General features: G+C 40.8%; 1 protein-coding gene across 1 annotated transcript in view; it reads right to left on the bottom strand.

Annotated features, from left to right (window-relative positions):
- Positions 1 to 16,823, bottom strand: part of Nmnat2 (nicotinamide nucleotide adenylyltransferase 2) — a 159,674-nt gene extending 142,851 nt beyond the window's left edge. The window contains exon 1 of the mRNA XM_020169391.2: positions 16,592 to 16,823. Within this exon, the coding sequence (XP_020024980.1) occupies positions 16,592 to 16,676 (85 nt within the window). The 5' untranslated portion in view covers positions 16,677 to 16,823. The remainder of the gene's footprint in view (positions 1 to 16,591) is intronic.
- Between the last annotated feature and the right edge of the window lie 8,926 nt (positions 16,824 to 25,749).

Raw genomic sequence — 25,749 nt, 5'->3', positions numbered from 1 at the left:
AAGGGAGGTAGAAAGGAAACTGAGGATCACCTCATCCACAAGCCAAGTTTCCTCTTTTCTGTCTCTTCAATTTAACAAAGTTCAGGCTTTACCAGGCTATTATCACACAACAAAGTGGTTCCTTATAAACAACCTCATTTTTATTCCTTTTTCCCCACTTTACATTTTCTAATTTCTGTTTTTGGTGCTGGGGTTTGAACTCAGGGCCTGCATCTTAAGCCACTCCACCAGCCCTTTTTGTGATAGGGTCTCACAAACTACTTGCCTAGGCTGTCTTGATCTCTGCCTCCTGAGTAGCTAGGATTACAGGTGTGAGCCAGTGGTGCCCAGCCATTTTTTCATTTCTTTAAAGTCACAAGAGAGTGACATAAAACAATTTGCATGGAAAAGAAGTGTGTGTGTGTGTGTGTGTGTGTGTGTGTGTGTATGTGTATGTGTGTGTGTGTGTGAGAGAGAGAGAGAGAGAGAGAGAGAGAGAGAGAGAGAGAGACTCTGGATTGTACTGAGGGTGAAGAGGTAAAAATGAGTAGAGGAGACCAAATTAAAGCACCTGAGTGACCATCATGGTAGACTGTCCTTACCTACTTCCTACCATGCCTTTCCCATCCATCCACTGTCAGCACACAGTAGGATTCCCAAATGAAACCACAAAGAGCCTATTTTGAAAGGCAGGGTGGGGTGAGGGTGCTGGGGGTCAAAACCTGTGCCTCCTGCCTGCTAGGGAAGCATTCTGCCACAGAGCTGAATCCCAACCCAGTGAGCCAAGACGGGCAAATCAAGAGAGGTTGTCAGCCCTTTGAAATGAATATGCATAGCCATATGATTACTGGGCAAACCAGAATGCTGGGCTTAAACATTCCCTGTGGGGGTAAGGAAGGAATTCTTTCTTTGCTGCATTTAAATGGAAATGTGACAATATGCTTTGGAAACTTGATTTTAAGCAGCATAAGGGAAAACTTATGGGGCCAGTAAAAAGGATTTTATTTTAATTTTATATAGAATTTAAAGTTAGGCCAAACAAGTCAAGAATTCAAACACTATGACAGGAGCCAATCTTGTTACTAAACAGGGTTTGTTTAATTTTTTCCTCCTCTTGTGAGAATATGGAAGGAAAAAGCTTTGGGGTTTTTGTTAGTTTTGTTTATTAAAGTTATCTATAGCTACCAATAATCAGGATGAATTTACTTCACCAAACTGATAACAATTCAAGCAAATGCCCAGAAACTTGGTATTTAGCTAGCATGGGCCATACTGAGAGTGAATGTATATGCTTAGAAGTACTAGAAGCAGTTCCTAAACCCTTATTCTAATTGGTGAGAAACTGGGGTAGTTTCTTTCCTCCCCCCTCCTGTTGGGAAGCACTGTTGTAGGAACATCTTAACACAATCACAGCTTTGAAGGACGAAGGATAAAGAGCTGAATGTTCCCTGGCAAGGAAGAATGGTCCTTGTGTTCAGGGTTGCTCACTCTGGAAGGAAGTCTCAGAGGCCCCCATAATGTGGGAAATATGGGAAGGGCCATAAATTCTGTGTTCTAAAGGCAACGCTTATGCTAAAGTGTCACCTACTGTTGACCACTGTTGACCAGACCAAAGGCATTATCCTGCCTGTTCAAAGATTGCTCCATCCCAGCCCCATCTGCAACCCAAAGTGTCAAGAGAACAAACAAAACAGGGAAGAGAAAGACCCAGTCTGTAAATGGAGGTCAGACAGAGAAGCAATTATATAGCAGCTGAAAGCATTTCCCCTTGAAACAACAGCATGTCTGGTGTTGGCATCAAAATAATACAGGGAAGGGGAGAGGAGAATGTGCAGTAGTATCAATAAATCAAGCCTGGCAATGGCTGATAATTACTGAAGCCAGGTGAGGATGACTTTTGTCTATGTTTGAAATTGTCTAGAAGAAAACTGGTTTTTGTTTGTTTGTTTTTAATAGTAGACGATTGGTATCCATGGTACATGGCTCCACTCACAAGGAAAAACCATGAATGCTCAGAATACACAGAGTTCAGTGCTGTATTGTGCCCAATTCCACTTAAGTCATGCTGCCTTTCAACAAGTCTCAAATTTTCACTTTATACTTAAATTACTTTGCTTTATGGGCACTACTTGCTTTTTGAGAGGTAAATTTTTCACAAAACGAAGAGTAGAGAAGCACTCAATGATTTAACACAACTAATGATAACTCAGGCCTGACTGAGAACTTCTCTGAATCCACTGAGTTGAATAATAGATGCCTGAGAATTTAAATTTTTTTTGAAATTTCTTTTAATTTAAAGAAAAATTTTGTTGCAGTTAGTCAAAACCGTGTATAATAAATCTACAAATCAGGTAGACCTACTGTATTTGTTTTTTCAAAGATTTTACCTGCCTAATTTAAATGTGACAAGCCCCACCTCTGTTGGAACAAAGTCACCACTGTAGGGAACAAGGGCTTTTTTTTTTTTTTTTTTTTTTTTTTTCACTTTCTTGGGAGCCCTGGAAATAGGGCAGTGTCTCTGGCATTGCCATGAGGGGAGGAACTAGATAAACCAGGATTTTTCAACAAGGGCAAGATTTGATTTGAAGCGATCAACAGAATCCAATGAAATACCAAGAAACTTATGGAAAATGTCATGATGAGACATTTAATATATAAATGACCAAAATAAAAAGAAACTTGATAATTCCAGAGTTCAGAAAGTCCTAGACTCCATGCTAGACAAGGGAACTTCTGACCAAATGGCAACAGAACTAGCACTGAGACAGTGTGTCACGCCCAGGAGAAGCTTTGATGGAGGACCAATTGGGGGGCAGGTTACCTCAAGGAAGGAAACAGCATGACAAAGAGGACAGACTTCCCTGGAACAAGGAAAGAGACAGGCTTTTTATCAGTTGTGGGGTGGGGCTAGCACCATTTCCAATGGTCATGACTCTGGTACTTTTAAGAAGTTTCTTCCTCCTGTAGATACAGATCAGTGGTCCGTTTGTCCTTGGAGATGTATGGCACCACCCTGGCCATTACTATGCACCTGGTCAATCTGATCCCTGCAATAAGAGCAGGAAGGTCAGGAAGAACACCTACCATACTTTGTGGAAAGAGTGAGAAGGTAGGGAAAAGATCAGATTATGGCTTAAGAGCTTATCCACTCTTTGTCCCCATGTGGTCAAAGTCTTGGCCCTGGTGTGGGAAAAGCTTCTCTCTTATTCCAAGGGCATGGTGTCATTCTCCGTGTGTGGCTGACATCTCATACGACTAAGCATGTTTGCACGGACCTGCAAAGTTCTGAAGAGAGCACATCTTGACCATATACCAGTTAGACTTTTTTAGTAAAGTGGACTAGTTCAGCAGTTTAGTCCATCAAACTGACCAATTATTCAGAAAGTCAGGTCATTTTAGCTTAGCATGCATAGCTTGCCTTACCTGATTCAACTAGAAAGACACAGCCACAGCACCACAGATGAAAGGAACACATGCAATGCCAAGTTCATGGAGCACACACCAGGCCACATCAGAATGCTGCGTAATAAATTGGACCTAACATTTTAAAAGGGAGATAGACAATGAGGATATGATCAAAGAATGTGAGGAAGAACACTATGAGGACTAGGAATGGTAATGGATGTCTGGCCGAAGGAAGCCTGAAGGGAAGGCTGGTGGGTGGGTGAAGTAGCATCTGCAGCTGTTTGGATGTCTCCCAAGTAGAAGGCAGACTAGACTGGCTCCCTGGATCTCAAGGAAAAGAATGAAGGTCAACCCATGGAAGTCTCAGGAAACCCAATGCCAGGCCAGTAGAAGGAACAATCTTGAAGAAAAACAATTATCTCACAGGCTCTTTGGCTGCTTTGGAAAATAGAGCTTTCCCCACATGTGAAAAACAAAACCAAAAAAATCTCAGGCAGAGATTGGACATTTGTAAGGCTGCTTTATAGAGGACTTCAGAATGCAATGGATTGCTGAACAACTTTTGAAGTCTCCTTGAAATGGAGATTCTGTGATTTCTGAAGATGAAAATTTACAATTGACAAGTCAAGAGGGTTTTTGTTGTTGTTCATCTTCCTTGCTTATCTAAGTTATTTACAAAGCTTCCCTTCGCTGGATACCATGTCAACCATGAATAAAAAAATAAACTCTGTTCCTTTGCCATCCTCAAACCTACTTTTACTGCACTTAGCAATCCTTTCTAGTTGTATAGCCATTTGACTAACACGTGTAGTGGATGGTATTAGGATTCAATTCCATCCTGAATTCAACTCCATAGGTTCCCCTATGATTACCACACCTGGGAAGACTATATTCTGGGATGGGGTTACATTCTAGGAAGCAAAAGCATCCTCAACTTGAGGCAAGAATTACCTCAGTTTTGAAGTCCCTGAATCATCCGTACCTTGTGTTTGCTATGTGTTTTGTTTTCTGGCCCTGTCTTACAGGAATCTGTTTTCCTATAGTGCTTGGTTCCCAAAATGCTTGTCTTTTTTCTAATCACTTATTCTCCCTTGGTATTGAGATTCTGAGTATTCTCAAAGTTCAATCATTCATTCATTTGCTAACTATTTATAGTATCTTCCATGTGCTGAGAGCACTGCACTAGGCACTTACGGAGATACAAAAAGTCAGATGACCCTGGCAAAAACCCAAGTCTGATAGGGAATAAGAGGCATGGACATAAATAGCTACGACTCACAGCACAATGTGCTAAGTGCCGTAAGAGAGGTACAAACTGAGTGCTATCCAAGTCCAGAGGGAGGTGAGAGGCTTCAGAAAAACTGGATGTGATTGCAACAGCAGTCTCTAAAACCTGATGTAAATGGTGTGCTAAGTTTTTTAAGTCTCCCAACATAAGGTATAAAAAATACTAAATCTTAAAAGGGAGGTATCTGAGAGTCAAGAAGACAAATGTGCTCCGGGAAAGTGTTCAGCAGGAGATAAACGTCCAACGTTAGCCAGAGGGGCTAATCAGCGTCCAAAGTAAACCAAGCACCAGAAAATCATCCGCATTTTGAGTATGATCATTTGCCCAGTCAGCCAGAAAAATTACAATTATGAAATTGAAACTACATTTGCTGCTTAAATGAGTCTTTTTAGAGATTTAGTTTAGACTGGAAATTGTTCATTAAATAGTCTGTCTGTGAATGGACTTCAGCACCACTTCCTATATTAAGAACCCCCAGAGGTAGGTTATAGCAAGGGTGAACAAACTTTCTCTGTAAATGTCTAGACAGCAAATATTTCAGATTTTGCAGTCCATAAGGCTTCTCTTACAACTATTCAATTCTGATATTTAAATGTAGAAGCACCCATAAATAATATACATTACGATAAATATGGATACTAAAATTTTAATTTCATAAAGTTTTCATGCGTCACAAAATTTATTCTTCCTTTCTTTCTTTCTTTCTTTTTTTTTTTTTTTTGAGACAGAATCTTGCTATGTAGCCCAGGCTGGCTGGCCTTGAGCCTACAGCTTCAGCCTCCTAAGGGCTAGAATTACAGGTAAGTACCATCAACCCAACTACACAAAATATTATTCATGTTTTACATTTTTTTCAACCATTTAAAAACATAAAAGTCACTTTTAGCTTTTCTAAAAGTGATTTTTTTTAACCAAAAATAGGTGGCAGGCCACATTTGGCCCACACACCATATTTTTCCATCTCTTGAGTTATATCAATCACCCTATGTTACAGATGAGAAAAATAAGGCTCCAAAAAAACCTAAGTATATTTGCAAATCAATAGTCTTTCGGCTTATTGGCTTCCATATAAAGAAAGAAAATGAAGCAACAGGAAAAACTGGAACATTTACCCACTTTTTTTTATTAACATTGTTCACAGCATGGAAAAATCATACATTATCTATCAACTCTGATTTCCTGGGGCATAATAAGTAAATAACTTTAAAATGGTGGTTAATAAGATTGGTTCATGGTAAATAAAGAAATTGCGACTTGAATTTATGTGTACCAGATTTTATTATCTTCCTTAGTTTTAATTTACAATGGGTGACAGTCTCTAAATTTTTTTTTAAATTGCCATGTTTTAAAGAACTTATAGTTCATGTGGTGGGTTGTGCTGCTAAATATTTATTTGCACATAAATATTTCAAAAATCACAATAATAGTCATTGAAGTAGCTCAATCTCAGTGCTCCATGGAGTGGATAGTCCACCTTTCTGTGGGTACTAAGACAAAGGGTTAGAAAAATGCCTAAGAATAAAATAACGGAAAGACCAAACCTCTTGGGAATTTCACTTATTTGAGTCCTTAAAATGTTATGCTAATAATTTAAAAAGTCTTGAAGAAACCATAGTTTTATAGCAAGAATAACAGAAATATATTTCTTTGAAACTTCCAGGATTAGAGGACATGTCAAAGGCAAGGACTTCCACAGGACTTCAGTTTCAGGTAATTAAGTCTGTGGAAAAGAAAGCGGGTACACATCCAAATTCTTCAAAATGTACAACTAGGTGAACTGAGTTCACCAAATCTGAGAATCCTTGAGCAACAGAAGCCATCTGCTGAAGCAGGAGAGGAGGTAAATTTAGGTGAGAACCACTTCTCGTCAGGGAAGAGAGTCTTGGGGGGTTTGTTTGTTGGGTTTGTTTGTTTGCTATTGCTGTTTTGGAGGGTTGCATAGCAGTATAATACTTCATCTATTTAGTCCAGCAACAGATATGGCTTATACGATGAAAAATGCTCCATTTCAGAATATAAATAAAATCAGGGGGGAAAATACTGCTTATTTCACAGAGTGATACAGAAATAATAATTTTAGAACATTTAGATAACATCACAGTGTCACATCTCTAATGAATAGTGGGAACGCTGACGTCTGGGGTGCAGCCCAGCATCTGCCATGTATTCCTCTGCCGTTGCCCTTTGTGGGCTCACTGGAAGTGCTGGGTAGCCTCTGAACTCCTTGGCACCTCCCTCTCCCATCCTGTTTTCTGTCTCTCATCTCTTTCCTCCTCTGTGGCTAAGATGCACTCAAGCTGCATAGCTAGCTCCTGATTTGAGATACCTTAAGGTGCCAGCTCGTTGGGGCCTTCACACTTACCCTGTTCTGGGCCCAGAAGGGCATCCTCCATCCTGTCCACTGGGCAGCTCTGACTTTCAAGCTCAGACTCTTACTAATATGCACCCTGATGGCTACTGCTGTGCCCAGGGAAGTAACTTCTTCCTCAGTGCTCCTTTTTACCTCATCCTCACCGCTTGTAATACCTGTCACCTGAAGTGCTATGTTTAGTTTGCTTATCTGTAGAGATCATCCAGAAGATGATCTCCTTGAGGTTCAAGAAGGACTGTCATTAATGTTCACATCCCTGAGGCACATTCATAACTCCATAAACATTTGTTGAATGAATCAGTGACCACCGAGCCCTCTCATGGCTCTACCCTTCCTGCCCACAAGTCTACCGAAGACTAGAGATAAGGATAGTAGGTAATTCTACCTTTTCGGTCACTTACTCATTCAATAAACACTTACTGACTACACACTGCGTACCAGGAACTGTTCTCAGAGCCCCTGCTGTAGAGCTGGGATGCACTGGAGAGCAGAGTAAACAAAGAGTTCAATTTTTGCTGGGGAAACACATTAACTAGAAAACATAACAAAAAAAGGAAATCACATGCTTTGTTAAAAGGGGGTAAGAGCCAAGCTGAAGCAATATAATTAAAGCAGAAAAAGGGGTCCTGGGAATGTATGAAGTGTGACTCGCCCCACAAAGCCAGTACTGAACTCAGGGCCGCAAACTTGCTAGGCAGGTGCTCTGCCACATGGTACATACCCCATTCCTTTTCACGTTAGTTTTTTGGTTTTGTTTTGTTTTTTTTCTTTCTTTCTTTTTTTTTTTTTTTTTGCAGTACTGGGGTTTGAACTCACAGCCTTCACATTGAGCCACTCCACCAGCCTTTTTTGTGATGGGTTTTTTTCAAGATAGGGCCTCGCAAATTATTTGCCTGGGCTGACTTCAAACCTCAATCCTCCTGATCTCTGCCTCCTGAGTAGCTGGGATTACAGGCGTGAGCCACCGACGCCTGGTCACTTCAGTTATTTTTCAGGTAGAGTCTCACATTTTTACTGGGGACTGGCCTCAGACGTCCATCCTCCTGCCTAGCCTCTTATGTAGCAAGGACCACAGGTGTGATTCACCATGCCCAGGTTATTGGCCGTGATGGGGTCTTGCTACCTTTCTGCCTGGGCTGGCCTTGAACCTCAATCCTTCCAATCGCTGCCTCTGGAGTAGCTGGGATTATAGATGTGAGCCACTGCACACAGCCCAGAGGTGTGCTATTGCAATAATTTGGATGAAAGCTAATAGTGGCTGTACCAGGGCTGTGGATAAAGACAGCTGGTTGGTCCTAGTTATATGTTAAAGATGCAGACATCCCAAAACATTTGCTGACAAGTGGGGGTGCAAAAAAAGGAAAGAATTAAGTATTAATAGTCCAAGATTTTTTTTTTTGACCTTAGCAGCTGGAACAAATGAAAAGCACTATAAGAAGTTACAGGCCATCCCGTGTCCACACTCCTACTGTCTGGTGAGCTCCATATGTAGCGGCATGGCCACTCAAGTGGAGGTGACAACGATGCAGGTGACAGCTGCTGTTTGCGGGGCCAACACGTCCAGGAGCCAGCTCTCGGTCTTGCTCCCTTACTACTTTCTTTTAACTCCCTTGTCACAAAATTATAAGAATTTTCCTGGCTGTCTTACTTGTCCAAGACAATGGAGAATTATCTAGTAGGTTCCATGGAAAACAGTTGAATGGAAATAGGGCTTTAAAAAGCTCAACCAAGGTAGCGCCATTGTTTGGATGTGAGTGAGGAAGACGATGGAGCTGGTGGTGGTTATACTGTAGAGTTCAGAAGTCTTGTAGATATTGTCAAATACAAAAGGAGAAGGGATCTGATGTCAAGAAGATGGCCTTGGTCACACCCTGAAGCTGTTGAAATATCCTTTAAAACTAAAATACTTCTGAGGCTAGCTGCCAAACTGGATCAAAAAAAAAAAAAAAAGCAATTGAATGCTTATAATTGGAAGATCTCTGGCAGTGGAAAACTCTCTCCTTGTAAGCCGATGCTTTATTTACGTATATTGAGATGTGGAACATATCCATAAATAGTTATGCAATTCTCTTTAAGCCGAACTCCTGCATCCCAGGTCTAGTCTGCAACATCAAATCCTAAAGAACTATTCTAAATACCTTTGTTTAAACAAAATTTTGTGTACTGAGTATTGTTTTTAAAAAGACTGCTTTTGAAAAAATATTTAATGCATTTCTTTATATACTTAGGATCTTTTTGAGTAACTCAGAATGAACTGAAGCTCTAAAATTGAAGGAGAATTATATTAGAAAGTATATTTCACAGTGTTGCAAATACTAATTAAGCAACTACCACATACAGAACACTGTATTGGTAGCTAAGGGGACAAGGATGTGAAATTTAGATTCGAATCTTAGGGCTGAGAAATGTAGCTCAGGGGTAGAATGCTTGCCTGGCATGCACAAAGCAATTCCGAGCACCACAAATATAAATACATAAAAATAAAAATAGGCTTGAATCACTTCAAAGAAACACTTTCAAAATGGGGTTTTCATTCTTTTTTTTCCAATTATACATAGACTTCTTTCACAGCTATTGGCTATCAATAGAAAATAATCAGCCGGGCGTGGTGGTGCGCGCCTGTAGTCCTAGCTACTCGGGAGGCTGGGGCAGGAGGATCGCTTGAGTTCTGGGCTGCAGTGCGCTATGCCGATCTGGTGTCCGCACTAAGTTCGGCATCAATATGGTGACCTCCCGGGAGGGGGGGACCACCAGGTTGCCCAAGGAGGGGTGAACCAGCACAGGTCGGAAATGGAGCAGGTCAAAACTCCCATGCTGATCAATATAAAATAATCATACACACATATAAAATCCACCTGCTCTTGTGTCTTCCTCTCATGTCTCAGAGTATCATAGGAACAGAGATGCTCAAACTTGAGTGTTGGCAGGTTATGCTATTTAGTTTGCCTCCTCACTTTTGGCTGTTCATATGAGTTGGTCTAACACTGGAAACTTGTATATAAATGTTTCCCTGATGTTCATAACATTTCAAAGGCCATTCCTACTCAACCACATTTCAAACTATTTCTTTTCTGACACATAATTGTACATATTCACAGGATACCATGTGATAATTTGATACATGTGTGTAATGTATAATGATTAAATCAAAGTAGTTAGCATTTCCCTCTCCTTAAACACTTATCACTTCTTTATGTTGGGAAAATTCAAACTATTTCTTAAAAGGCATATGAGCTTCTAACTTTGATAGACACAAGCAGAAAAGCTTAGATATGTAGAATAGGATCAAGTAAAACAGAAGAAGAAGAACAACAACAACAACGACAAGAAGAACAAGAACAAGAAGAAACTGAAACTAAATAGTTCTTCATTTCAAACTCTTAGAATATCAACTTTCCCTTGGTTTGGTCTGGATGGGAGATCTGCCTCTCACTGTTAGTTTATGTCTGCATGAGGCTCAATCAGTCAATACAGCAGGAAAAGTCAAATCAGGCCGCTTGTTTGTAGGAACAAAATTGTCTAAATTTTCTTTTCAGCCCAATTTTCTTGTGTCATGAGCAGACATAACTCCTGCCAGGGAAACTGTCAAGTACGGTCTAGGAGTTCCCTTAGTATACCTTCAATTTATCAATGAGTTAGGTAGGATTCCCAAACATCTACTTGAGCAGTTGTACAGTCATCATCTCAATGATGGGCATGATTGGAAAATTTTTGTGAACTGTGTCAAGTCTTCCCAGTTTCACAGCCTCAACATTTAAAAAGAGTGTGCAGGTCCACAATTCCAGCTACTCAGTAGGCAGCAGTAGGAGGATCTCTGTTTGAGGCCAGCCTGCACAAAAGTTAGTTTGGCCGTATCTCAAACAAGCCAGGCATGGTGGTATGGGACTATGGTCCCAGCTACTCAGGAGGGAGAGGTCAGAGGATCATGGTCCCAGGACTAGGCCAAGGTGGGAGATACTATTTGAAAATCAAACAAAAAAGCAAAAGGATTGGGGATGTATCTAAAGTGGTAGAGGGCTTGCCTCACAAGTGTGAGGCCCTGAGTTCAGTCCCCATTACCATAAAAAGTCAATTTAAAAATCTTGATTCTCTCCCATTTCATTCTCAAAAAACAAAACAAACCTTCTTTTGTCTTTTCCATTTCCATAATGTTAATGAACCTCAAAATCTTTTCTGTGTGAAGAACTTTAAACAATTCAACCCAGAGCCTACTGGGAACTTTCATTGTAGGACTCAGACGGATCTGGCTACAAAAAGACTTTGAATTTAGGTATTTCTTTCTTTTGCATCAGTACTCATTTAGAATACATATTTCCAAAATATTAGAGCCAGAAACCTAAGTCTCACTTTCCTCCATCAACTAAAACCTGCTTCTCCTCCAGCGTTTTCTATTCATCTACCCTGACTACACATTACCCTGACTGCTTCACCCACCCACGGAATCACTGAATGATAATCTGAAATAACTCAAGTACACTCACTCTCTATCCCAAATACTGCCAGCCAGGGTCAGGTGATCATCTTCGGTATGTTACACTCTGTGTGGCTGAAATGAAGAGTCTAAGTTGTTGCCACATTCTTACCCTTTACCAGGCCATATGCAAAATTCAATTAAAACTTAATTTAAAAGATATGACTATGTTAGTCCTTTATATAAAATGCAATGCAAAGTCTTCTCACTGGCATTGGGACAAAGTCTAAATTCTAAATTCTCTAACATGACTTCATGACCGATCAGACTTTCAGACTTCCACCTACCTCTTCAGTCCTACCATCTTGAACTTTTCTTTACTCTGGCATACCATGACTGTCTGTCTTATCATCCCAGCCCTTGTACCTGGCTGTTCTTCTGTCTGGCACAAGATTCTATACATTCATTTATTTTCCATTTATTCTATAACTACTGTAAGGGGCCTACTCCATGCCAGGTACTGGGAAACATGTCAATGATGGAACCAGATATTTCCATCCTTGGAGAGATTAAGTTCTAGCATGGAAAACAGTCATAAAACATAAGATGTATAAGATGGGAAGAGCATAAGGTGATGTGGGAGCAGATGTCAGAGTAGCCAGACTTAAATTAGGAGCCAGTGGCAGTTGTCTGAGAAAATACCTTTGAAGCAAAAATCTAAAGGTGTTAGTTTAGGTTACAGAGAGTGGGGAGGAAGGAAACAGAGGGGAAGTAGAAGAAGGAATGTCCTGATGACACAGGTAGAAAACATGAAAGTACTAAGAAAAGAAAAGTACTTATAAGCATAAGATATTGGACACAGATATCCTTGTTGAACATTTGTTGTTGGCCTGTGTTGCCAAGGCAAAAAATAAAAAGGGGATCTCATTATCCTTTGTTAACAGCTAAGTTCAGATGGCTGCTCCTTTCAGAGGTGATAGTGAATTGCAATATCTTTCTTGCAGCTATAGGAGAATAATGAAAACGAGTCATAGATGAGAGACAATCTGCGTATCTTGAAGCTGGTTCTTTCCCGATTTTTATTTATGTCCTTGACCATTTGGTCTTACACCTGAACTTCTGCTTTGCTATTTGAAAAGGGGGATGATATTATACAGCTTATCTCACAAGGTAGGAATAAATTAGTGGTGCAAAAGTATTAAGTACTACATTGTGCTTAGTGAAATTTTTATATAAGCATTCCAAGCACCTTAAAAGTTTCCTGATTTCTGACATTCTCTGTATATCAGTAGCAACTCAAATTCATTTTTCTTATGATTTCTGGCTGCAACAACAGGAGCTACGTTTCCAACTACATAAGTAGAGCTCTGTTCATTACTCTTTAAGAAGAGCAGAATTTGGAGCGAAAGATCCCATTTGGGCTGGCAGCATGGCTCAAGTGGTAGAGTGCCTGCAAAAAGACCTGAACTCAAACCTCAGTACTGTCAAAAAAATTCAGTTGTTCAAAACAAAAGTATTTTAAAATAGAAACATTGGAAAAATTCAGTTATTTTATTTCTCCTGTGATTGAACTATTTCCTTCTAGTTTTTATAACCAAACTAACCTATCAGTCCTTTCTTTTCTATTTAAACTTGCTATCTGACTTCCCACTAGTAGACTTATTGACAAATATAGCAATATAAATATTTAATGTAAATTCTTAATTTTTAAGTACAGATTGTACTTTACTATAGGAGAGATTATACTTCAGTATAACGTTCTTTAAAGTTATAAAAACTAAGATTTTACATTGAAAGTTTTCTAGCTTCACAATTTCTTTTTATGTAATACGGCATATTCATGAAATATGACATCATTATGGGTTTATTTTGCCAAAAATTTTTATTCGCTCCTGAAACATTTTAGTTACAATTGAGTATATAAATGTCAGATATCTCTATCATAAACATTTTTTCTTATATTTTCTGTAGTCACAAATAGAAACAATATCAACCCCCATTTCAGAGTAAAAGAAAAGCTCATTCTACAGTATTTTCCAAATATTGAGAATTGTGGCTCATGCCTGTAATCCTAGCTACCGGAAGGCTGAGATTAAGGCCAGCCAGAGTAAGTAGTTTGGGAGACCCCCATCTCCAAAATAACCAGAGCAAAATGGGTTGAGGTGTGGCTCAAGTGGTAAAGTGCCTGCTTTGCAGGTGCAAAGCCCTGAGTTCAAACCCTAGTCCCATCAAAAAAAGGAAGGGCTGCTACTTTACAAAGAGTGAGTTGTTTAATTCTAAATGCCTCTTCTTTTTTTTTTTCCTTATAATTCTTCTTTTTTTCCTCTGGTAAACAACTGGATTTAAAAGCTCTATTTCAAAGTCATGTTTTATAATCTATTTTTAAATTTTTATTGCAAATTTTGGGCACCTAAAGAAAGCTCAATAATTTAATTGGTAAATGAAGCTAGGTATTCTTGTGTTCTTGGGAAGAGAAATTTTAAAACCATTTGAAAGAAGGAAATAGCTCATGAATCACTTGATTCTTTAGCGATGGGGAAGAGCTCTTAAGGAAGGCCACATGTGGGGATTTGTGTAGTTGATGGTCAATTTCATTCTAATCGCATATGTTGAAGGAAATAGAACGTTTATGAGATTATGCTATCAAAAGATTGGTTGGGCACTTCCTCCTGCCTTTCTGGCAGTCCAGAGGCCTCTGCAAGAGGGGTCAGGAATACGGGTTTCAATACAGCTCTGTCACCTGCTCTCCATGTATGTTCACAGCAAAGTCACTTAGTTGACTATCAGTATCTCATTTGCAAGACACAGATAATGATGCCTGTCTCACAAGACTGTGGATATAAGTGACATATAAAAAAAGAAGTGACACATACACTTGTTAACCAGAAACTGCTCTACAAAAATAAATTACAAAAAATTTCCAAAAGCTTAAAGATTCCAGTAAGAGATTATACAAAAATAGTCTAATATGTATTTTGTCTTGTTCTTGCTTCCTTTTCACATGTTTACGTGCTAAATGTTTCATTAGGTAATAAACTGCTTCAAGTCACAGTTGAGCACATCGCCTCCTTTTTCTGTGTCACTATTTGGATTACAATGAACTGATGGATACTCAAAGGGCTTTGTTGATAGACACTCTGGGTTGGTCCTCAGTGCTAATACCAAGTATAATCACCTTTGTCAAAGGCGTGGCAATCCACGCCTGTTTTCCTATATTCTATCCTTAAAGTTCATGGATAATTGACTGGTCAGCATCCAATTAACAAAAACCTTTATCACTGCTACCAAACTCTTCAGCTGCAAGGCAGTCGTTGCTTTTCAGTCTAAATCTGTCCCAGTTTCAATCTAAAACAGCAAGACTAAGCACAACCTTAGATCCAGGAAGAAAGGAGGAGAGCCTACAGATTCCTAGAGCTAAGGAGTTCCCCCAGAAAAGCCCGCCCCTGCCCAATAAAAGGAGAGGGATAAAGAACAACAACAACAACATAAGATTGCCAGAAAGAAAAAAAAAAAGAAAAAAAAAGAAGAGGAAGATACCAGAGTCAAAGACAAAACATGTTCCTAGGGACTGATGTTCCTTTGGAAGACTGGTGAGATCCTCTAATCCGACCTGATGCTGAACAAAGGCCTCTGTTTATCAGGGGAGTTGGCATTACCGCTGAATAAACACCTTTAAAAACTGAAGGACAAGTAGGAAGGAATGAGCTGTCAGCTTCCTCTTTCTATCCTGTGTATGTGCCCACCAGATCTGCCCTCTCTTCGAAGTAATTCTGTACTCTTTTCATGAGGTTTTTAACAAGCAGGCCCAGCTCAGCGCACCTTTTAGTTTTAGAGACAAGTATTTTTAGCCTCCGCCCAGTCTTTACAGATATGATGTGGTTTTCATTAAACAGCCCTAGGAAAGCTCAAGCATCTTCAGGCTCTGGGTGAGCACGTGTGCCGGCCGCCAGCCCGGCGCGCCCTGCGTTTCAGCACCGGCGTCTCTGGAGAGCGCCCCTGGAGGGCCGGGTCACGGCCTCCCACCCGGTCTCTCCTCCATCTCCAGCCCACAGGCTCTCGCCCACAACTCGTTTCCCCGAGTCCCAGAAAAGAAAAGCACTCCCAACTTCTAACTTCTGCTCTATTCCAGCTTCTAAAGTGACCTCCGCATCCCTCCCTCGGGGTCTAAACGCACACCCACCCGCGCCTTTGGATCCTAGTGGAACTGCCGCTAAGCCGCGTGGCGAGAGATTTCCAACAGGCATCCATCAACCCTTTCCCCTTCCTCTGCGGGACCTTATACCACCAGCCAGAAGCCCCGGCTCGTTCTCCCCCTCTCTCTCTAAGCCCCCACCCCACTACACGAGAGCACACGCGCACAAACACATTCATCCTTACACTCGCACGCCGCAAGCCTGCCGGGTGCCATCGCCGCCCTGGGCAGAGCCTCAGCCAACTCAGGCCGGAATCTACCAACACCGGCTGGGAAAGGACCTCCCGCAGAGGCCGCGCCGCCCCCTCCCTTCTTTGGCAGCAGGTCCCTGCCGCCACCCCCCTCACCAGGCCAAAGCCCCCTCCTCACTCAGCATCCACCAGCGTGGGTAGTGCACGGTCCACCATCCCCAAACCTTCGCCCCTGGGCCGCCCCAAATCATCAGCCAAGCCCCGTGTTCATCTCCTTGAAGCCCCAGCCCCTACCACTGGAGTGTCTTGTGCGAGTGTGCTTCGGCGCCCATCCTAAACAAACAGCACGTTAACTCCAGCCCTCCTGCTCCTTCTCGGTGCCCCAACCTCTGCCCCCAACCCGATCCTCGCCAGCCAAGTAGTCAAGCCACCGCACCGCGGCACCCCAGTTCTCTCGCTTAGGACCCCCACCCCGCCCCAAATGACACCCACCTCCAGTCCCTCCCCTCCCCCACCCCCTGGCCCTCTGCCAGGCGGGCTGGCCCCTGGCTAGGAAAGCCTGGGCCACGCAGTGCGCGTCCCCTCCCGGAGCGGGGACTGGAAGGGCTGACCTGGCATCTGCGGGAGCAGCTGGCGCACCCCTCCCGAGGGGCGCGCGCCTTCGCGTTCAATCGCCCTGGAAAACACAGGTGCCTGGGGGGAAAAGAGGGAAGCGGAGGCAGCAGTCTCGGGGCGGGGGTGGGGGTGGACTTACCGAACATCTGAATGTGCCCTTTGGTGATGGGATTGAAGCTGCCGCAGGCCAGCAAGATAACGTGGGTCTTTGTGGTCTCAGTCATGGTGCAGATGGGTCCCTCTCAGTGGTCCAGGGGTTGCCTCTCTTTTTGTGTCTGCAGAGGGAGAAAGGAAGGCGAGGCTCCGGCGCTGGGTGCTGTGGACTCCAACGAGCCGCTTCAGACGCAAACCGCGTCACTCCCCGCCTACCCTTAACGCTTGCAGCTCCGGCAAAATCTGAGGCTGCTTTTGTGTTGCTCTGCTCGGTCTTTCTCTTTTTTGTCCAGCTTCTTTCGCGTCTCTGGTCCTGGTGCCCCACCCTATCCTTTCTCTCCTCCCCATCCACTTCACTGCATCACTTTTTTCCCTTAGTTTATCTACAGGGCAGGATGGGTTACGCGAGCCCAGAACCATGGATGCTTGTAGCATGGGGTGAGCGCTTTCTGTGTTCTGCCTCCTTCAGATTTAGTTTTCTTCCGTCACTGAAACATTTTTCTCCCCTCATCTACTTTATCTAACATCCCCAACTCCAAATATGTTTACCTTATGAATTGTCTTTCCCATTTCCTCAATATTTTAAGCAAGAAAATGACAATTGTTCAAGTCTTCATTTCTGCCTCCCCCTCATATAATGATTCGGAATTAATTGAACTGAGTTCAAATCTTGACCAAGTAGTTACCAAGAAACAGGAAAGAAACCAATTCTTCTCTGCCATTTTGGTCCATTGTGTTGGTGGAAGCAATTGAAAATATGAACAGGAGAGAGTTACTAAAGATGTATTATTAAACTATTGTGATCCTACATCAGTCATCAAAGTTGAGACAAAGATTTACCATTTGACCAGGGTTTCTTGAGTGCTCATTATATGTTAAGTGTTGTTACAACTTTCTGATAAAGCAATTGCATCTACATTCTTCTGGGGGCAGTCTGAGAAGGCCTCTCTGGGGCAATGACATTTAAGGTGAGATTTAGACAAGAAGGAGTGGCTACCACGAATATTCAGACAGGGAAAGGCTTCCTGCGCCCATAGAAATGAAAGAAGGCCCATGTAGCTAGAATGTATGGGCAAGAGGGACCAGTAGGAGAGAAGATGGTGCTTACGATCAGGGTCAAATCAAATAGGGCTTGCAGGCTAGGATAATGGGTGGAAAGTTTTCCTGAGTACAATAACTTCTAGTGGAATAACAAAAGGAAGCCACTGAAACTTTTAAGCAGAGGAGTGGCATGTAATTTACATTTTTATAAGATCACTCTGGCTGTCAATGGAAAAGGGGTGCAAATGGGGTGACAAGGAAGGCATTTAGGAAATTCTGCTGACAGCCTAGGCAAGTGGAGTTATCCTGGGATTTGAGTTTACAGAGAAGGAAGTGATGAGAAGTAGATGGTCCCAGGATAAGTTTTGTAGATTTTGTAGTTTACAGTCTTTGCAGACAGATTAGCTAGAGAGAATAAGGGAAAGAGAAACATCTAGAAAAATGACTAGAAATTTGGGTTAAGCAAATGAGTGGACCAAGATTTAAAAAGATGAGGGGAAAAAAAGGGATGATCAAATGTTCTATTCTAACACAATAGATAGAAACAACAGTTATCTGGGAGACACACAAGTATAAGTATTTACCTTTTCTGGGCTTCGAGTTTCTTGGATAAATTTCTACCCTATAGTAGTGAATTGAAAATTGTGTCTTATCCAAGAGCATGTAGCAGGTGTGCAACAAATATTTGTTAAATTTTGCTGAATAGCAAATCAACCCTTAGTATGCATAAAATTTCTAGCTTAATTATAAAAGTCTTAGGAAGTAGTATATATTCATAATGAAATTTGTATCTTCCTGACATGGTATGCAGGTTGGAGGAGTAGAAAGAACAAGAGATTTTACTAGCTGGGCAATTAACATAATTATAGTTAAGTCATAAATATTTATTGAATGTCTGCCAAATACCAAGTTCTGACTAAGGGGCTATGAATAAAGCAAAGCTCCTGCTTTACTACAGCTCACCACATTCTAGAGAAAAGCAACAGACCATAAACAAATGAATGGATATTAACGGTAATAGGTATTATAAGGTACTGTAAAGAAAATTCAAGCAAGGGTAAGAAGAAAAGAAAAGGAAAGGAAGTCCTCTTTCATTTCAGGTGGACATGGATGACCTCTCTCATGAGAGTATTTGAGCAGGGTCTTGAATAAAGTGAAGAAATGTGTCATCTGAATATCTGGGGATGAACAGACTGGGAAGAACTGCAAGTGCACAGGGTCTAAGGAGCAAGAGTGCTTATGTATGTGGGGAGAGTCAACAAGCAGTGTCAGTGTGGCCAAAGAAAAGAAAGACTGTGGAAAGAGCTAGAACACAAATCAAAAAAGTAGGGCATATTATATGGGGCCTCACAGCCCCTGTGCAGGGCTCTGGCCTCTTCATTGAGAGAGATGGGAAGCAATGGGAGTGATTTTGAGCAGAGAAGTGATACGAGCTGACTTATATTTGGAAAGATCCAGTTTGGCTGGAGATATACATTTTGCAGTCATTAGTATAGTTTATATTTAAAGTCATGGGGCTGAATGAGATCACCTAGGGAAGAAACAGATATACATAGTAGAAAGAAGGCCCTCAGATTCAGCCCTAGGGCACACCAAATTAATAATAGTAGCTAACATCCATTGGGCATTACTAGAAGCCCTGGTCCTATGGCTGTGTGACTTATCTTACACTCCTATGAACAGTATGAGCTTATGTGATTGTATCCCACTTTAGAGATGAGTATACAAGAGTACTGAGAAATTACACAATGGTCTGAGACCACACAGCTAGTAGTATAGAGCCAGATTCAAACCCTAGAAGTCTTGATCCTACTCTTGATCCAAGGTTACTCTTTCATCTTGCTTCACTCTTATGCTATACTACTTATATTTGTTTGTTTGTTTGTTTGTCTTTAAGAACAGGGTCTCTGCATAGCTCAGGTTGCCCTGGAACTCAACAATCCTCCTGCCTCAGCCTCCCAAAGGGATTACAGGCAGGCATCACCAACCCTGGCTCCAAGCATACTTTTAAAATGGTGACAACAGTATCCAACCAAGACACAGAGATGTGACCATTAAAGCTAATAGAGGTAGAACACTGAGCATGCAGCAGATGGTTAATAAATGGGACTTCTTAGCAGAGGTTGAAGAACAGACTGAGACTTGCTTTACCAGGTGTTGTGGTCTGAATATTTGTGTCTCTCAAATTCCTGTATTGAGGGCTGTGTGCCAGTGACTCATGCCTGTAATCCTTGCTACTTAGGAGGCTGAGTTCGGGAGGATCACGGTTCAAGGTCAGTCGGGGCAAACAGACCTCATCTCCAAAATAACCAGAGCAAAATGAACTGGAGGTGTGGCTCAACTGGTAGAGTGACTGTTGCAAGCACGAAGCCCTGAATTCAAACTTGTGCCCAGAGTATAAAAATGAGAGGAAGACTTACAATATAATACAATAAATATATTTTCAGCCTTGTAGGCTATATCTTAAGTAATAGTTTAGGTTCTAAAATTAGATTGTGATCCTAATAGTCCCTTGTAATTTTCATTATTCTTGTCTCTAATTCATGTATGCTTAAAGAGGGCACTGGAATTAGAATGTAGAAACATGGGAGAGCAAGACCTGGCTCTGCCCTTGCTCATTGTGTGACTTTGGGCATATCATGAATTGCTAAACCTTTACTTTATCAAGTGAACTTTGCTTACCTCTAGGTTGTTAAGACAGATTTTATGACCATTTGTGAAATTGCCAAGAACTTGGCAGATAATACACACTTAAAAACCAGCTATCACTACGATACATAATATGGGGCTGCTGGGCTGAGGATTTAGCTCAGTGTAGGGTGTTTGCCTAGCACTCACAAGGCGCTGGGTTCAATCCCCAGACCTACAAAAACAGGAACAAAGAAAAAAAAGATGAATGGGTGGGTAGGATGCTACAGTACAAATTGCACAGTTACTAGATACAAAACACCTATTGTTTTTAAGTATTTATTTGTTTCTATTGATGGGCTCCTCAAAGATGCTGGAAGTAATAATATTAAAGGGTAATGGTTTGGGGTACATGCCAATAGTCTATTAACCAGTGAAAACAAATAGTTAAAAACATATTAACAATTAATTTATCCTCCAATACTGGTTCATATAATATAGAAATAGGGATATCAACTTTTACATAAGAGATGTACATATATAGATGTATCTATTCTTGGGTGTGCTTATTTTAACTTAGGTAATATAATTTGGTCCAATATTTCAACTTTCTGACAGTTGGAAATAGCTTTAGGCAGAAAAGGATAGCCAGAGTTGTTTTCCCTCTGCCTAACCCTTACAGCCTGCTCTATGGTTTCATTTTCTATGGCTCAAGGCAGACAGTCTGAAGAACTTTCCCTGTTTTAAACACCTGCCCTGGAGGCCCAGGCTTAAGTGTCAGTCTGGTTTGAAATATGCATATGTAAAGTTTAACAGAATGCATATGTACGCTCCCTTACCGTCTTATTTACCTGGTAAAGATTACTCATGCATTTTCATCACAAATCAGGATGAGAACATGCCATGCTTATGAAGCTGACTTGCAAAGTAGTATCAGGCATCATCCTTCATAGGAAACGTGAAAAAGTGCACAGTTCCTGTACACTCCCTCAGTTCCTGGGCTCAAGTGGGATACTGAATAGTGTACTTTACGTTTTTCTGGTAAAAATACCATTCTGAGGAAGCCATGACTGTTTCGTGTTCTCTAGAGTTCACATTTCTACAGTTTTCTCTCCATGGCTTTCTGCAGTTCCCTCAGGATAAATATCTTCAGGGACAGAGCTCAAATGATTGCCATTACTCTCTCCAGCTTCATTTCTGTGCAGAGAAAGATGTTCCTACATCAAGGTTCTCCTTCCTCTAGAGCTAAAGCCCCCAAATCTCATCCAGGCTTAGAATTTCTCTAATTATTTAAATCACATTTCACAAATGAAATATGTTCCTGAATATAAACCCTGGTTATCAATTATAAGCATGGCAATACTGCTGGCATCATGATGAAATGAAAAAAGTACTCAGGTCTCTATAACCAATAAGCCTGTATACCACTAAACATAATTTGTTTTTTTAGCAATTGCAGATACTGGCCAGTTTATTTTTCATGGCTTCTTCCAGATACTTGGGTTGGTACAAATAATTATTTCGTCTTGAGACTAAAGATATCCATACTTATAGTTCTTCTCCCAAGAGCAGAAGTAGACGATAGAAAATTGGTTCCAATAGACTTGGAAAGAAGTTTAATTGATTAAGAAGTAAAATTCCCTGAAATGATATCTGAGAATATCTCTGCATACTTCCTTTAAGTCATCCAAATGGAAAATACATTTCACTCCAGGGAGTATTAAATAAAGGCTAGGAAACTTAAAAAACAAAATATTCTTTCCATTGTGTCAACTCTTCATGAGGTAGTTAAGGCAGATCTAAACTGGAGTTTCCACCCCATGCCTCACTGAGGTTATTAGAAGCAGAAAATTACAGTGTTGTAATAACTTGTCAGTAGTGACTAAACCAATTTCTGAGGGAAATGGAGGAGTAAGAAAAATTTGCACCCATTAGACCTGCTAGTTTCAATCTTCAGAAGTTAGATTCAACCTATGGCTAGAGGAAAGTGGCCACTCCGCACACTTAGATTGTATACTTTGCTTGTGTTACTCAGGACTATTTCAGAAACAGGATAACAGGAACTCTATTCTAACTATGGTTTGATCCAAAAAGGGAATGTGCTGCTCTGTGATTGGGTAGATGTAGCTTTTGGCACAGCAGTAACCAAGAATAAACCAGACTCTTGTTTCTTTCTCTCAGGATCTTTAATTTACTTTCCTCTGTAATTGCTTTATTCTTAGGTAGATGCTTTCCACATTAGAGTAAGGTGACTGCTGGCAACCTTTAATGACATTGTCATTACTGGCCATAATCCCATCTTTCCCAAGAATAAAAGTCTCCAGGAAGAGTCTGATTAGTCCCGCCCTGAACACGCACCATTCCTGAATAATCACTATAACAAGAAAATATTCTAATTGACCAAAATGATAGGGAAGGAAGGCCAACTTCATCCAAACTATTTGGCCTGAGCAGGATTGTAATAGACAAAGAAACTTGGTAAAAATTATCATCATTGTGATAAGAAAATATACATAGATATCAAGTTCAGTGACATGATTAAAAATTATCTTGCTAACATTCAGAACTTTTTCACTTTGGAGGAATAAATTGAAACTCACTGATTTTGGTGGGAGTAGAGAAGCTGATGGAAAAGGAGCAAGGCTTTCCAAGGTAAATGTGGTCCTACTTGACTCTAGTATCTTTATGTTGAGATACTAGTATCAAAAATACTTTTTTAAGAATGAGAGCTTGCTTTTAGATCTAGAAGCTTCTAAACTCCTTCAGAATCAGTGTTTCCCCCTGCCCTGGTCTCACTCCCAGTCTATCCCTCTGTCCTTCTCCACCTTTCTCTCTTCCTTCCCATAGTCTGTGGTCTGTGCCATCACCAGTATCACCTTTCTCTGAAAGCTTCTTATTTCTACTGCTTCATAAGAATAATTTGGCTTATGGTGGCCCATCAAGGCATAAACTGAACATGACCTCCTGTTCCCCACATCCATTAATCCATTTTGTATCTTGGTTTACATTTGTAGAAAGAGAACCCTATCATCTCAGCTTGAGTCATGGGACCATCTCAGCCCACTCAGCTGGTTTCAGAAAATAGGTCTGCTCCACTTGGCATTGTAAGAGGTACTATCCCATTTCAAATACCCCATAACACACCCAAAATTGAATCCCACCGTGAAAAATAGGTCAGGAACTAGGAGAAAGAATGCTAAGAATGATGTGACATGAAGACTCTTAACAGACCAGATAGGTCTGTTACCTAAGAAGATTACTTAATTAAAGGATTTTTGTTTCTTAATTAAAATGAATAAAATTCTAATTCCAATATTGGGAAGGTTGAAAGAGGAGGATTGATTGTTTAAGGATAGCTTGGACTATGTAGTGGGACTTTGCCTCAATAAATCAAAAAAATTAAAATAAAAAAGAAGTGGAATAAAGAAAGGTATAGGAGGATGAGGGATAGTGGTGATAGGTAAAGGGAAGCATATCTTACTTTCCAGTCAAAACTTATTAAATATTTCCAGAATTGTTCTGATTTTCTTTACTTTTCTGCTACTCTCCAAGGTCTCCCTATTAAATTAATAAGAATTCTTCTGGCTGGACTTCCTGCCAGAAATCTTTCCCTCCTCTTAGCCATTCTCCATACCTTAGTGAAAGAGATATTTTCTAAAATCTAAATCAGATCATATCACTCTCTGGCTTTCAATAGCTCCCAGGACCATCAAAGTAAAGTTCAAACCCTTAAAAACCTTACAAGTTCCCCCATGACCTGACTCTTCATCCCTCCCAACCTTACCTTAACCCACTTTACATGGGGCTGCTTTGAGTCATTACATGTGACATGCTCTCTCCTGGCTAGTATGTGTTATTTTTTCATCCTCGTCCCTTTTGAATAACTCTGGCTGGACTCATAATTTACTTAATTTATTCCTTTAGCTTTTTGTAAGCTCCTAGATCTGTATTAGCCTCGATCTTCCTGTGTGCTGTTTTTCCTGTATCATAGCACTTACCACAGTGCCATACATTGCAGTTGCATTTTGATTTGAATTATACCCTCTACCAACATTTATAGAGACCCTATCAAGTACCAAGTAGTTAGTAGGATGAGCATTTGACAGATGTTATCTCATTTACTTTTCACTACATCTCATTGACATAGGTTCTTTGATTACATCTGCTTTCCAAGTGAGGAAATAGGCTTAGAGAAGTTAAGTAACTTGTTCAAGCAAAGCAATACAATACAACTAAGTGACAGAGGCAGATTTTGAAGATGAGTAGTCAGCCAGGCAATCCTAATATTCTCTTCCAAACCCTCCATGAGAGCAGAAATTGCTTTTGTCTTGTTCACTACTGTATCCCCAGTGTCTAGCACATAGTTAGGGCTAAAAAATATTTGTTTAAGAAGTGTGAAATGATTTTCTTATGGCCAGATCCAATCTCCATGCATATTTTCTAATTCTGCCCTGAGTTAGATGTCTTAAAAACCAAGAAAAGAAATATAAAAACCAAAATTCAACAGGTGTTTTTTTTTTTTTGCAACTTTAGCATAAGTTCTTTTTTTTTGTTTTGTTTTGTTTGGTTTGGTTTTTATTATTATTATTTTATTATTCATATGTGCATACAAGGCTTGGGTCATTTCTCCCCCCTGCCCCCACCCCTCCCTTACCACCCACTCCACCCCCTCCCTCTCTCCCCCACCCCCTCAATACCCAGCAGAAACTATTTTGCCCTTATTTCTAATTTTGTTGTAGAGAGAGTATAAGCAATAATAGGGAGGAACAAGGGTTTTTGCTGGTTGAGATAAGAATAGCTATACAGGGAGTTGACTCACATTAATTTCCTGTGCGTGTGTTCAACAGGTATTTGTAACTGTCCAATCTGTGCACCCTCTTCAGGCTTCAACCCTCAAGTTCTCTTTTAGACTGTGGCTATGTTCTTTGTTCTCTGTAACGGCTAACATCCCTTGAATGGTTAACATCCATCCCCAAAGCCTCCTATGTATGTTTTTGAACTTTAGGGGCTAGAAAATTAGACACTGTAATTGTCAGACTCTCTTGCATCTAGATTTCTGGATTTGAATTAGAGTCTATCAGGAAAAAGTCCTTTCATGAGATTTAGAAAGCACTGTGGGGTGGAAGTCATTTCCTGTTGTTACTGCTAAACAACACAGGAGATGTATACTTGAGGCCAGCACCCACATTCCAGTACTCACCAAACTCATCACCAAAGTCATGGGCATTGAGAGGGAGTTTTGGCAGCTGACCTCTGCATTGATCATAGTATACCCTTGAAATCTACAGTTCTGTTTCAGTTTCTTTAGCTCTTCTAACAGTAGCACTTAATTTCTTGTTTTACATCCATTTCTGTTTGAAATACCTAGGGTTGTTTCTGCTACTTGAACTGAAACCTGACACTCCCCCTTAATTGCTGTATATAGTTGTACCTACTTTTTGTGTGGGCAAGAGAAAATTACATGTAAATGCAGCT

Source organism: Castor canadensis, chromosome 11 (genome assembly GCF_047511655.1).
Source record: "Castor canadensis chromosome 11, mCasCan1.hap1v2, whole genome shotgun sequence".
In the NCBI taxonomy this organism is placed as follows: Eukaryota; Metazoa; Chordata; class Mammalia; order Rodentia; family Castoridae; genus Castor; species Castor canadensis.
This window is presented reverse-complemented; position numbering and strand designations above follow the sequence as displayed.